The 13,295-nt window shown below is 32.8% G+C and overlaps 1 protein-coding gene across 8 annotated transcripts in view; it reads right to left on the minus strand.

The window, feature by feature from the left end:
- Positions 1–13,295, minus strand: part of MAPK10 (mitogen-activated protein kinase 10) — a 298,702-nt gene that overhangs the window by 64,062 nt on the left and 221,345 nt on the right. For 7 of the 8 annotated variants that reach the window (XM_025425548.3, XM_025425608.3, XM_025425556.3 and 4 more), the window contains 2 exons: positions 12,686–12,851; positions 10,142–10,213 (listed from right to left, as the gene is read on the minus strand). In XM_025425548.3, coding sequence (XP_025281333.1) covers positions 10,142–10,213; positions 12,686–12,851 — 238 coding nt within the window. Of the gene's footprint in view, positions 1–259; positions 332–10,141; positions 10,214–12,685; positions 12,852–13,295 lie in introns of all 8 variants that reach the window. The other variant, XM_025425571.3, reaches the window with a different exon arrangement.

Genomic DNA, 13,295 nt, shown 5'->3' on the forward strand with positions numbered 1-13,295 from the left:
TAGGACTGAATTTTAAGGCAGGCCTTTTGAAAGCATGCTGAATGTTTCATATTGGATACTGTATTATCCCCATAAGTTCTAGCTAGGAGACAAGGTTATTCTACAATGATGCCAGCTGGTAAATATTTGACATTGGAGTCTCTAGAATCCCTCTAAAGGCAGTGAATATGTACCATCAGCAGTATCATGTTTGAGACCAAAGGGAATTGATTGAGAATGACACCCATAGAGACCACTCACTGGCTGCTAAGAAGGATACGATCAGTGCCAGGAAACAGCACTGCACCTTTTATCATTTCTCCCATGATGCACCCTACTGACCACATGTCAACTGAAAACAAAAATGAAATGAAGATAAACAAGAAGATAGGAATAGAACAGCAAATAAATGAAAACACTTGGCTACCTATGCCATAGAGCAATGGTCTGACCTTTCACTGACTAGCTCAGAAGGCAGTCTTAATGATCATTAGTGTTTTAAAACAGAGAAATAGGGAGAACACAAGGATGTCAGGGCGCTTTCTGCTATGCAACTGAGCTAACAGTGCCACTCAATGCTATTTAATGCATGATAATATTACTTTGCAATTATAATTCAATGATTAATTTAGTTTCTGATTTAAAAGGTCTAATTTGCATTCATCTACTAGAATCCTACTGATTTGTATTGTAAATTATTATAGATTGTGTTAATATGGAAAACATGCAAAATGGTTTCTTTTTTATTCTTTCATATACCATATCTGAAAAAAAGAAAAAAAAAAGCTGAGCTGCCAGCAACCTCAGAAGAAAGGGTTTCTTTTACAAAACACATTTACTCTTACTTACAAATATGAATAAATTTCCGGAAGTGAGATGCCAGTTCAAGAATGAATGTTTTGAAATATGCTGGCTCAGTTTCATTGACTCTCATCAAAGGAGCATGTTTCTAAACAGGAAGACTTGTCTTATTCTTATAAACATGGTTGCTTTAGAATGGTTAGAAATACTGGCTTTCAAAATGGGATGGTTCAACAGGAAATGAACAACATAATTTAAAGAGCTAACACTTCTCAGACTATGAATCCAAAGAAACCTGGAATTCGAGGTGAAATTACAATGGTTTCTCTGCTATTGCCAGTTATCATCCAGAACTTAAAACCAGTAAGCTAAGGCAGAGGGTACACAGGGAGGGGCAAGACGGGAAAAGGCGAAGCAAGAAAGTAAAATCTCTCTCTTTAACCATACTTGGTTACTCACGTGTTCGTATTGGAAGTCAGAAAGAGAGATAGGTCATTTTTAAGGGGGAAAATAACCTAGAAGAATATGTTGAGGGGGAGCAAATAGGAAGAGGCATTAAATTAGCAATACACTATAATTCTGCTCCACTTACTCTTCAAATTACATTTTGTAATTTGTCAGTGAGCTTAAGGAATTCCTCACGAGATTCTTTCGAATGTGAAAATCTCACTCAGGTTAAACTCAAATTTTCCATTATTTGACTTAACACCTAAACAGAGTGATCACTGCAAAGAAATGGTTACAGCTTTGAAGGTGATAAGCATACCAAGAGAAGCAAATTTGTTTTGCTTCCATTTTAGGAAAGCAAGTGACATGCAAAAATATCAGGGAAAGATAGAGCAAACAGTTGTGCATCCCTTTATTATTAATGCATTTGTAATTATGGAAAATATCTGTCTCACAAGAGTTTGGTATTGTGAGAATCTTTGATTAAAGGAGAAAAGAAAAAGATCTCTGAAAATGCATTTGTTTTGAAATTGCAAGTTTTCTTATCATACTATCCAAAGTGACCAGTCTAAGTTGCTATTTACATGTATCTATTTTTATAGATATTGAGGAAGACATTGACCAAAAACTTCAGAGAGAGCTAAAAACTCAATAAGCAGCGTTTTCTCTTGCCTGTACCCGTTCAAGCACTTGGAAAAGGTGGCTTCTGCCACAAACAGAATCTGGGAGCATTTGTATCTGGGAGTTAGAAAACATCTATTTTTATTTTTTATTTAATGCAAAAAAATGTCTCTTCTATATTATCTCTTTCTATAACCTTGGTCAAGGCACTTCATGTCTCTAAATATAAATTTCATTCTCTAAAATGTAGATGGTAAATACTATTTAAATATAGTATTAAAATTAGTAGTATATATATTTAGTATAGTATAAAATTTTTAAAAAAAGATTTAAAAGGATTATGCCTGGTAAAGATCCTTCTACATTGCCTGGTACATAGTAAGTATGGAATTAAATATATTCTGGAAGGTTTACTTAATATTTATTTAATATTATATTTAGATATAATAAATCTTTCCAATGAGGGGAACAGATCATTTCACTGTTAAAACCACTTAGAAAGTCATTCCACATATTCAATCACAGCTGACTCTATGGAACTTCTTTCCATTATCTAAAACCAATTGCCCTGCTTCTTCATCTAAATAAAATCTTAACTTATGTGAATATATAGTCTATGATCCCTGACCACTTCTCTCCTAAAACTGACAGATTTCCGTCTTTCAGACTAAAATCCCTTGACTTTCACTCCTTCATACATGGCCTTTAAACAACAGCAATAACAATACAGGTGATCTAAATGGAATCTTAGTCTTTATGTTGCTTTAGTCTCAAATGGTCTAGACAGTTGTTAGTTTAATAACTGGTATTAACTGGTATATTTCCCAGTTCTCTTTTGTGTGGCTCTGCTGGATATAAGTATTTCAAAGAAGAAGAAGACCAGTTTTTGGAAATTTATCTTCATGTCAGAACCCAAAATAGACTTAATGGATCAAAAAGCTTTTCATAAAAATAATGCAGAGATAAAAACTCTAGATCTGAAATACTGATTAATAAATTCTATTTTTTCTATTTTAAAGAAACTTTCTGAGTAACAATGCCCTAAACAACTTTTTAATTTTCCATTCCCATTTAACTTTACTCACTATTCATTATTCTATAGACTATCCATGTTATGCCACCTAAGTCTAAGCCTTGTGCCTAGAAATGATAAACTCTATTATTATGAATTACATAAGTGGAATATACGCATATGAATTTATATGGATCTTTATCGACTCAAGTCAGTATTATTTCTCAAGATAAAGTCATTGCACCAGATTTTGTGAATTATTCATCACAACTAAAACAGTAATAAAAGAATTTGATACTAAATCTTGTTGGAGCAGGGAGGTGGGTGTTGGTGGTAAGCCTTCCCTCAACTAAATACATATCTACTTATCAAGGAGACTAGATTATTTTATGAGATTTTCAGGATATTCCAAGGAATACTGATCATGCATAGACCTGAGAAAAAAATTAGCAAATTTGATTACTGTTGGAAACTGGATTTTGATGCTTTCTGAGACTGCCTGATATAGTATTTGGGTCTCTGTAAAGTTTTGTACATTAATGCTGCCCAGTTAGAATTCTGGTTGCTTTTTGACTCTGATTTATTACATTTCCTCTCCTGTCATTAGTATTCCCACAGGCAGAAAGGAGATTCATTTGTAACTGTGACACTCAAAAACTGAGTCACTTTAGAAGGGATATTATTAAGTAAGTTTTGGTGTTACTAAATCATGGTGATTAATTTTCTAAGAGCAAAAATCTCAAGTGTCATTGTATCATTTGTCAGGCATTAAATTATGCTAAATTATGTTTTTTTTTCTATTCTAGCCAAGAGATAGAAATGATATAACATAGGCCCTGGCAGCTTAAATCTAAATAAAGAAAGCATCCTACTGTTATTTCCACATTCTGTCAATGGCTAGGGTTGTAATCTACAGTGAAATATTTTTTGTACTATGTGAATTTCTATCTAGTAATCTGGTAAATATTCCCCATATAGGAGATTAACACAACTGTGAGACTATATTGCTTTTCTCCCTGACCTAATTATATCTTCACTTAGCATAGGATTCAGACAATGTGCTTTGATAAATTTTCTTTCAAAGCATACCTTAAAATACGATAGCAAGAAGATTTAATATGATTTTCTTATATTGTGATACTATTTCTTTGAAAAATTTGTTTCACAAATTATAAATTTAGATGTTTAACAAGAGCACATTGTTTTAAACTTCAGTGAAAACACGGAATTATCAAAGACTAAAGAAACATATATATTTTGTACATGTAAATTTACATAAGAAAGATAACATTTATGGAATGCTAAGTATTCTAATGTCAGGAAATCAAAGGAAGATTTTCTTCTTGAGTCTACCCACTCAGCTTGCTTTTCTTGCTTTAGAACTTGTCATTATATCATTAATTTTTAACTTTTATTTAAAACAGTTTATATTTCCAATTTGCTTTTTTGAAAAACAGAAAAAAATCCATTGAAACTTATAATAATGGAGGAAACTTCAGCTTTATATTAAATTAACAAATAAAACTAGAGACTAAGAAACTTACAAAATATGTTACTATACAAAGGCTTAATTAATTTTTTTACTGCACCAACATGTTTTAAATGTCATCTTTCAAAATTCATGTAATTCTGTAGTGTAAAGAAATAAGGAATTCAAGGAAATTCTAACGTTGAAAAATGTCTTTTTTTTTAAACCTTTCACTTTTCATTGTTCTTATCAATAAACAGCAAACGCCGGCTCCAAGTGTCTCACATTATCATGAATGTCAGGATCTTCACTTTATTCTGTACACCAAGTGACAGAAGTATTTTATTTAGTAAATGGCAACCTTTCTCTTTCTTTCTACTGTTGTCTAAGTCACAGATAACTTTCATTTCTCCTCATTTGAAAGAAATTCTTTATTCTAGGTAGCCTTTTTGTTATTCTCATTTTTTATAGTTTATCTCACTCAATTTGAAGGTTATGTGGGCTGGAGTGTTTCCAAATTGATGAACTTTTATAATATAACTATTGTGTTTCTTAACTTTGGAGGTTTTGCAGGTATGTGCATGTTTGTAAAGATGTAATGTTTTATCGCCACAGCAATCCTGTAAGGTGGGGAGAGGAGGTATTTTATAAAGTAAATTAAAGCTTAAGGGGTGTCACGTGATCAAAGTGAACAGGACCAGAAGTCAGTTCGTAGAGCCTTATTCCAGGATGCATTGACTTTCCTTTGACTGTGGAAAGGAGAAAGAATGTAGCACATGATTCAGGAACTCTGTCCTAAGGGCCAACAGGGCTTGGGACAGTTTGAATGGAATATCACAGTAAAGACTAAAGAGTGTGTTTTATTGTTTGTAGTTTCCCCTCTCAATACTTCATTTAAAAAAAAAAATCACTCAGTACTCTGTCTACAGAACTGTAGAGGGATAGTAGTCCTAGTGGAGCTTTGTGAATGCTAGAGCTCAGCAGCTCCTCTCCCAAGATTCCAAGGGATCAAGATCCAGCTCCTCAATTTCTGCCTTCCGTTCCACCCTGAAAGTCCATCCTGCCTTGGTGCTCCCTTGCAGTAAATCTTTCTGAGCTCCTTTTTTTTTTTTTTTTTTTTTTAAGATTTATTTATTTATGGGAGACACAGAGAGAGAGGCAGAGAGATAGGCAGAGGGAGAAGTAGGCTCCTCGCAGGGAGCCCGATGCAGGCGTTGATCCCAGGCCCCTGGATCATGACCTGAGCCAAAGGCAGACGCTTGACCACTGAGCCACCCAGGCATCCCTCTCTGAGCTCCTTTCATGACCTTCATGCCTTATCCCACCTTCTGGTGTACTCTGGCCTTAGCCTCAACTTTCCCGGAGAAAGTCCTCTTATAACTGTATCCTCCTTCCATCTTTTTAGATCACCTTGATCTCAAGCTCCCACTCTAGTGATTCCTGTCTTACTTAGATTTTCTCAAAATAATAATAAAAGAGTGGTAAACAAATTAATGGTGACAATATATTCTTTCAAACAGGCACAAAGAAATAAAGGTGAAAAGTCTTATCTTTTTAAATGTTCCTGATTATCTGCAATTTGTCTATGGGTATGAAAGAATGACTGAAGTTTTACATCACACTTTTACTTAAAGTCATAAATCATACATGGTTTGGGATAATACTGTATTATCTTAATATTAGGTAAAAGACTCAGATTATAGCAATGTATTAGTTGCAGAAGTTTATTAGGAAGTAAGCATGGTTATTTCAAAGAGGTAAGAAGGATTAAGAATATCTATCTGCATTAGATGGATATAATAATCCACAACCTCTATTTTTATTCACCTTACTTTGATTATTCCTAATTTTCAAGTTCAAGCTTAGAAAAATATGACATTCATTCATTTTTTTTGACATTAATTAAATTTGAGGATATTTTCTTTATTTAGTCAAATATATTTTTGGCAAATCATTTATCTGCTCCTTAGTAACTTGACTCCTTGGCAAGTTTATGTGTACATCCTTTTCATCCTAACTGAAATTTCTCATGTCTTCAGAAGGAAAAGAAAAATGGGCTACTTTAGCAGTCTAATCTGGCCCTAATTGGAGATAATATACTAGAGGTTTAGCGATTTCAAATGAATACAGTGTGCCTCTCTTTAATATCACCGAGGTCCAGGGAACTCTGGTCAAGAACTCTAGATAAAGGACTTCACAGGCCTTACTCAAAGAAGCTGTTGCCATTTGAAGTAGCATGGAAGGAAAAAGTAAAAAGAATATATCTAAAAGAAGTAGGCTTATGGGAAATTATATGAAAATTCTACTGGTAATATGAGACTTCAGTCATCAAGAATACAGCATCCCCCGCTTGGGTTTGGAGTTTGGGAAGGAGTCAGTGACTAAATATTCCTTTAAAAAACAAAAATAAAAAATATAACTTCTAAGGAAGCATAACTTTACTATAAGGTATTATTAAAGAAAATCTGAATGAAATGCAAAGTGACTGATACCTCTTTTATGACCATTGGACTAAGAATATAATGGACCTCATATACTCATATATTTATTGCTAACTTGAAATTAGTCATGAACTGAAGATATTTTAGTAATACTATATGTCAATATATATACTATGAAATAGGTTTTAACCATAACACTATAATAAAAATGGAGTGTGTAATAGTATATGTTTGTATAATTAAACTATTCACACAGTAAAAACAAATATTTTATAAATGATCCTTTGGATATTAAAAATTAGCAAATCAATTAATGGAAAAGCAAATATGTATAAATGTATGTATGTATGTATTTTGCCAACACTTTAATAATCAAGAAACTACCCTGTGATATCATCTGGATTATATCCATAGTTGGAAAACCCACACAGTGTTCTCAAAATGCAAAGACAAATAGCTAAAACTTCAGTCATCAATAATAATCTCATAAGATTTCTCAATTTGTTAAGGTGTTTTACTATTTTTGCCATAGATTCAGATTAAGAAAGGGAACATTAAAAGGTTCTGTGGAGAGGGAAGAATAATTTTGATTATGATGATAGAGTACTATTATATAATTTTTCAGCCTCAGAGAAATTTAATAGAAATTACTCTGAATAATTATAAAGGAAAGTCAAGGGAACTTATGATTGCTCTTTTTTTACGTCTCAAAAGAATCTTGGACGAAGTCAATTAGCATATACTACACTTTGATATTACTTCCAGAAAATGCTGGAATCATTTCAATATGCTAAAATATTGGTATGATTCGTCTCTCCATATATACTCCATCAATCCCGAAATTTATATCTGATCATCATGGTTAGTGAGGTTAATTCAATGCTCTGATCTCTCATGTGGGTGGGAAGCTCTAATCATAAAATTATAATAACTTCCTGTAAAGATTAATGAAATAATTCCACTCAAAACCACAGAATACATGCAATCTGTTGTTTAATAGGGATACTACAGTTTAATTTTCAAATGTCATCATGACTTAAGATATTAAATTATAAGTTAAAATGAACTAAGGATTTAAATCTAAATGGAAACATTTCCAGAAAGATGGCAGTTCTTCTAACACATTTTATCCGGAAATCGTTTACTCCTCTTTAAGTAAAATTTAACTTAAGCAAGATGGTTTCCACTATAAGTGTCTTTATGTAACTTTTCCATTGACTCATTATCGTATATGGCAGTAGGCTATCAAAGACATTTTATATGATCATCACTGAGACAAAGGAATACTGAATGCAAATCCCTATCACAATCTAAATTTTTGTGTTTGAGTTTATTCAATTTCTAGCTAACTTTTATCAGGGATATATATTTTAAGTATTGATTTTAGCACAATTTACTCTTATTTCCAGACATTTTCCTGAAACAAACTATAATAAAAGGGAAAAAAGACTCTCAAGAAAACAATCATTGGAAGAACAGAGAATAATCCATATGGTGCTATTATCTTTGTCTTTTTTTCTGAAGCATATTTTGGGTTAGAAAATGTTTTGACTTCTTCTAATTTTTTGGCTTTTAAATGTAATACTGCTAAAATAGGAGAAAAGTAATCCTGATAAATGTCTGAAGAGCTACATTAGATGTCAGAGAACCATACCACATGGAATTCAAGTGACCTATACTAACATCCCAGGGAAATGAGATATTTTGTGACATTTTATCTTCCACTAACTAGTGGATTAGAAAGATGTAGCTGTGAAACTTCATTTTGAGTATTGATTGAGAAGTTCCTTTTCTTCTGGTCTAAAATATATCATACTCCAAAGAACAAAGCACATACACACACATACACACATTCCTACTTTTATATAAAATCAGTACATTTAAATATGATTGTTAATAATAATATTGTTCAAATCAACTACCTTGGATATATGATTTATCCTCAAAATATAAATAATTTAAAATAAAATGAAAGTTAAATGAATTATCATTTTAATATCAATATAAAAATTGAAATATTTTATATGCTTTCTTTTTATATCCTCAAAATCTAGTATGCATTTTGCACACAAAATGCAATTCAGACTAATCATAATTTAAGTATTGAATAGCCACATGTGGCTAGTGGCTACCTATTGGACAGCATAGTTCTAGAAGATGTCATTACTCTTCCTTTACTATTGGAATTTAGAGAATATCTTACTAATATCCAGCAGAATAAACAAATGCCTCATAAATGAGTGCTCTTGGTTTTATAAACTTCTCATTGAGTCTACTAAATAACAACCATAATATTTCTTACATAATAAAAGAGTTCCTTAATAGAGCTTTCTTATTAATCAGATATAATATTTAATAGAGTTATGGACCACATGTTTATTGCCAGTTTCAAAAAAAATCATATATAATAATTGTATTGAACTCAATCTTGCATTATCACTATTAATGTTGGCAACTGTTGTTATACTTAGATTTGCATGATTGTGTGTTAGCAGGGTATTTCTATATGTATAAAAGTATATTCTCTATTAATATGTAAACTTTACTACCTATATATTACACACACTAATATGTCATTTTGTTAGAAATAAACTTTTGGTCATTTCAGAAATATGCCAGCTCATTTAATAATTCTAAATCATGGATATCTCTCCAAGAAGTTTCTGATAACTCTAGTTCACGACTTAGTGGTAGAACTTGAATAAACACTACTTCTTAAAATTCTAAATTTCATTGGAAAACCAATTATCTAGGTCTCAGTCACATCTCCAAGTCAAGTAAGGGAAGCCTATTTTAAACCCAGCTGATCTCTACAATTTGAATAATAATTATGACTTTTAAATGTGGAAGTTCATGTTTTAAGGAGGATATGCTATATTGACCTATTTAAGACTGGCTAGTGTCAAAAGTAATTCAAATCAATGAAACTCCAGACACAAGCTTAGGATATCAGTAAGGAGAGAAATTATATCATGCCTAAATGTTGTAGAAGCATAAAATGGTTTTAGAAAAAAGATGAAAAATACTTGCAAATAGTGACTTCTTTTGCTAGTTATAAAGATAAATACATTTTAATAATTTGGGATTTGGTGACCTCTCTTATTTATGAAAAAAAAAAGCATTGCTATTTTGAGTTATAGACAAGAAAATATTTTAAAGAAAAAAGCTCATAAAAAATTTAATTAAAACAAATCATTGCAGTAGGTAGTCTTCAGTACTGGTCAGATTATATAAATCATCACTTTTTAAAATCACAATTATACCACTTACCCAACTTTTTGCTTCTATCTTTACTCTCCTGGTAAAATCATTATGTGTTTAAAGGGAGAGAGAACAAAACAGGTAAAGCTGCAGCAAAAGGTACAAGGATACAGTCCCTTCCTGGAAAGAGGATTTTGTGGCGAACCATTTCTCCCATAATGCATCCCACAGACCATATATCCACTAGAGCAGGAGAGAGGGAAGTGAAGAAAAGGGAGGAAAGTAAAGTTAACTAAGATAATTGATCTCTGAAGGAGGAGGAAAAAGAAGTTTGATTAGAAGGTACAATTTTTGACTCCCACCAAAAGTTACCCCCAAAAGAAAACCACTGTAAATTACATCAACAATGTTTAACGAGAACTCAAAATAATTTAAAAAAAACTTTTATGAGTACTTTAGTTGCCTCTGTAGGGCCATAAAGGGGTGACATAGAAAAGCAGAAGCTACCCCAAAAGTATCTCCATAACAAGTGATGGCTAAAAGCCATCAAGGGTTTTCTACCATTTGCTGAATATAGCAAAAATAATCTTAATTATCCTGGAGGGGTGGTTGTTTCCATTTTCTTTTCCACTCGGTTAGGTGGAACAGGGCAACGAGAGACCACTCTTTGGTTCCCTTTGTTTCTGTTTGGTTGTTGGTTGGCTGGTTGGTTGGTTCAAAACAAGGTACATGTAAGCAAATCCAAGAAAGTAGGAAACAGCTAGAACCGTGGCTTAAAGGCAGAAGTATTGGAATCCCTGGTATTCGGGACTTAGCTTTTTGTTCAGAGCTTTTCCTTGTAAATAAACATCAGTTTTTTTACTTTATTACTTGAAGTATTTCAAGGATAAAGATATGATCAATTAGCACATGTAAAGGAGTCATCTGGAAGTAAAGCGAAAAAGAAGTATTAAAGATGTTTAAAAATTGTTTTATTTATTTGTTTATTTCTCAGTTGTCATACTCATTAACCAAACATGCTTCACCTTCTTTTGCCAATCTTTACCCTCTTCCGACTTGCTTTTCAGTATTGACCAAGGGAACTCTGAGGCAAAAACATGAGGCCAAGATGCTCCTTGGGGAAGGAAGGCAGGGTTAGGTGCGTGGGATAGCTGGGCAAGCCTGATGTAGGAACAAGCGGGTTTTTCTGCATGATAACCTTCCTCTCACAAGCAAGTGGGCAGCACAAGTGCTAGCTATACCTTCAGAGATCTAGAGAAGTGAAAAAACTAAGGCAGTTACTTGCAACCTTCTTCTCGTGAAGGAAGGAAGAGGGAGGAAATTACATGCCATTTGTGCAACCGAGATCTGTAACACTGTACTAGGCAAATTCAGACCCTATCCCCAGACCTCAGTAGATCCTTGATTTCTTGATTTTTTTAATTGGCTCCCCTTTCATTTTTTTTTACAAATAAACTATGAAAAATGTATACAAATATCTTCTTTTCCGAGTAAGTTAGGTGTGGTATTAATACCTTGGGAAGAGGATTAGATTTGCCTCTTTCAAGTTAAAGGTTAACAGAATCCTGCCATCGCTCACCAAAGTGAACCTGACCTTCCTAAGAGCTGACTTTTCCCTTTCTAATGCACAAATGCACAAAAGTACTGGCTGCCTTCTAATCTGGAAGTACACAAAGAAATTTTTTAAAACTTTGGTGGCCAGGGAATTTTCATAAAGCTACCCTGTAGCACTTGCACATGAAAATACATGGATAATTATTTTTATAAAACTTATAAAAATAGAGTGCTAGGAATTAAATAGAATAAAACATCAAATAACCATGCAAGGTACATTGAACACATATATATACAATCCTAATTTAAAACAATTTTAGATCTTAAATTTATTGGACACATTTCTTAATATGCTACATTACTTGTTAGAGATATTCTTTTCAAAATAATATATGGCAATGCATTCTAATAGATATCTTATAAAGCCTTTCATAAAATCAAATCGCAATACATTTTGAAGATTCTTTCTACCCTTTCTTTTAAACTGTTCATGAATACATGAACATGAATAGATATTTTTAATGAAAAAAGTAATGTAAAATTTAATATTTTTTTCCATGATTTGGAATTTATAAAAATTTACTAGGTAATTGCTATCCTAACTATTACTCACAGAGCAGTTTAAAGCATTAAACAAACTCTTAAGTAACTTGAACAATTGGATTATTTTAAATTGACTATTCATTGAGCATTTGTAAAGATTCTCACTCCAAGGATTTGTGACATCCTTTTGTCTTTTCCTAGGACTAGAGCCATCAATCTAAGTTAGCCATAGAGCCAAGTGCAACAGATAGACTACTTCCTGTTTTCCTACTCATTTTGAACTAAGCTGCAACCCAAACATCAATCTTTCTCAATATCAACAGCTTGTGCTAATCAATATCTGCTTGACTGTTTAGTCAGACTCTATCCACAATTCTTTTTGGCCATAACATATGTTAGTGTTTTTGTAGCAAAGCTTACTTTTCAAAAACATCCTTCACATTTTTAATGAGTGATTCCTCCTAGTAGTATTTTAAAAAACCTTTTGAATATGCAAGCTGGCAGTCCTATTAAAAAGATACATTCATATACATGAAAGAGAACATTGCCATTTGCCGTCTAAAACATATACACATTTTCTTCATGGTTTCTGTGGCTGCTATGCAGAAGCCTCCTTACCGTTCTCCTTGTAGCCCATGCCCAGAATAACCTCAGGGGCTCTATAATAACGTGTAACCACATAAGGAGTCATCATGAAGCTTGTGCCTGCCGTCCTGGCCAGTCCAAAGTCAAGAATTTTCAATGTACAATCAGACTTGACTACAATATTACTTGGTTTTAAATCCTGGCGATAGGAACAAGAGAAGAAATTAAAAGCCAGCAGCAAATGGAACGTGTGATTTCTTTCCTTTTTTATTTTTTTTTTGGAACGTGTGATTTCTATCTACTCAATCAGTATGGCAGTCTTGCAATAGTACTGACAGGAAGCCCCCTTGACTGCAAAGCCCTATATAGAACAAATGATTACTGCCCTAAAGAAGTTACAACTATTTTTTAAATATATTTTTAAGGTATCTTCAAAAGCTTCTCAAACCCAGAAAAGATTTGTGCTATCAATTTTATAATTTAGGCTCATCTTGGGAAGAGGTTTTAGAATAAACATATCATTTATTGTCAGCTGTTAGGTTTTTCCTTGTGGCAACATAAACCTTTCAGCTTATTTTTTGTTTCTAGCCCTGACAAAAGAGCAGATCAGGGCAGCTGTCTTTCTGTTGCCAGAAACAAACTG

The sequence above is a fragment of the Canis lupus genome, chromosome 32 (genome assembly GCF_003254725.2).
Source record: "Canis lupus dingo isolate Sandy chromosome 32, ASM325472v2, whole genome shotgun sequence".
Taxonomy (NCBI): Eukaryota; Metazoa; Chordata; class Mammalia; order Carnivora; family Canidae; genus Canis; species Canis lupus.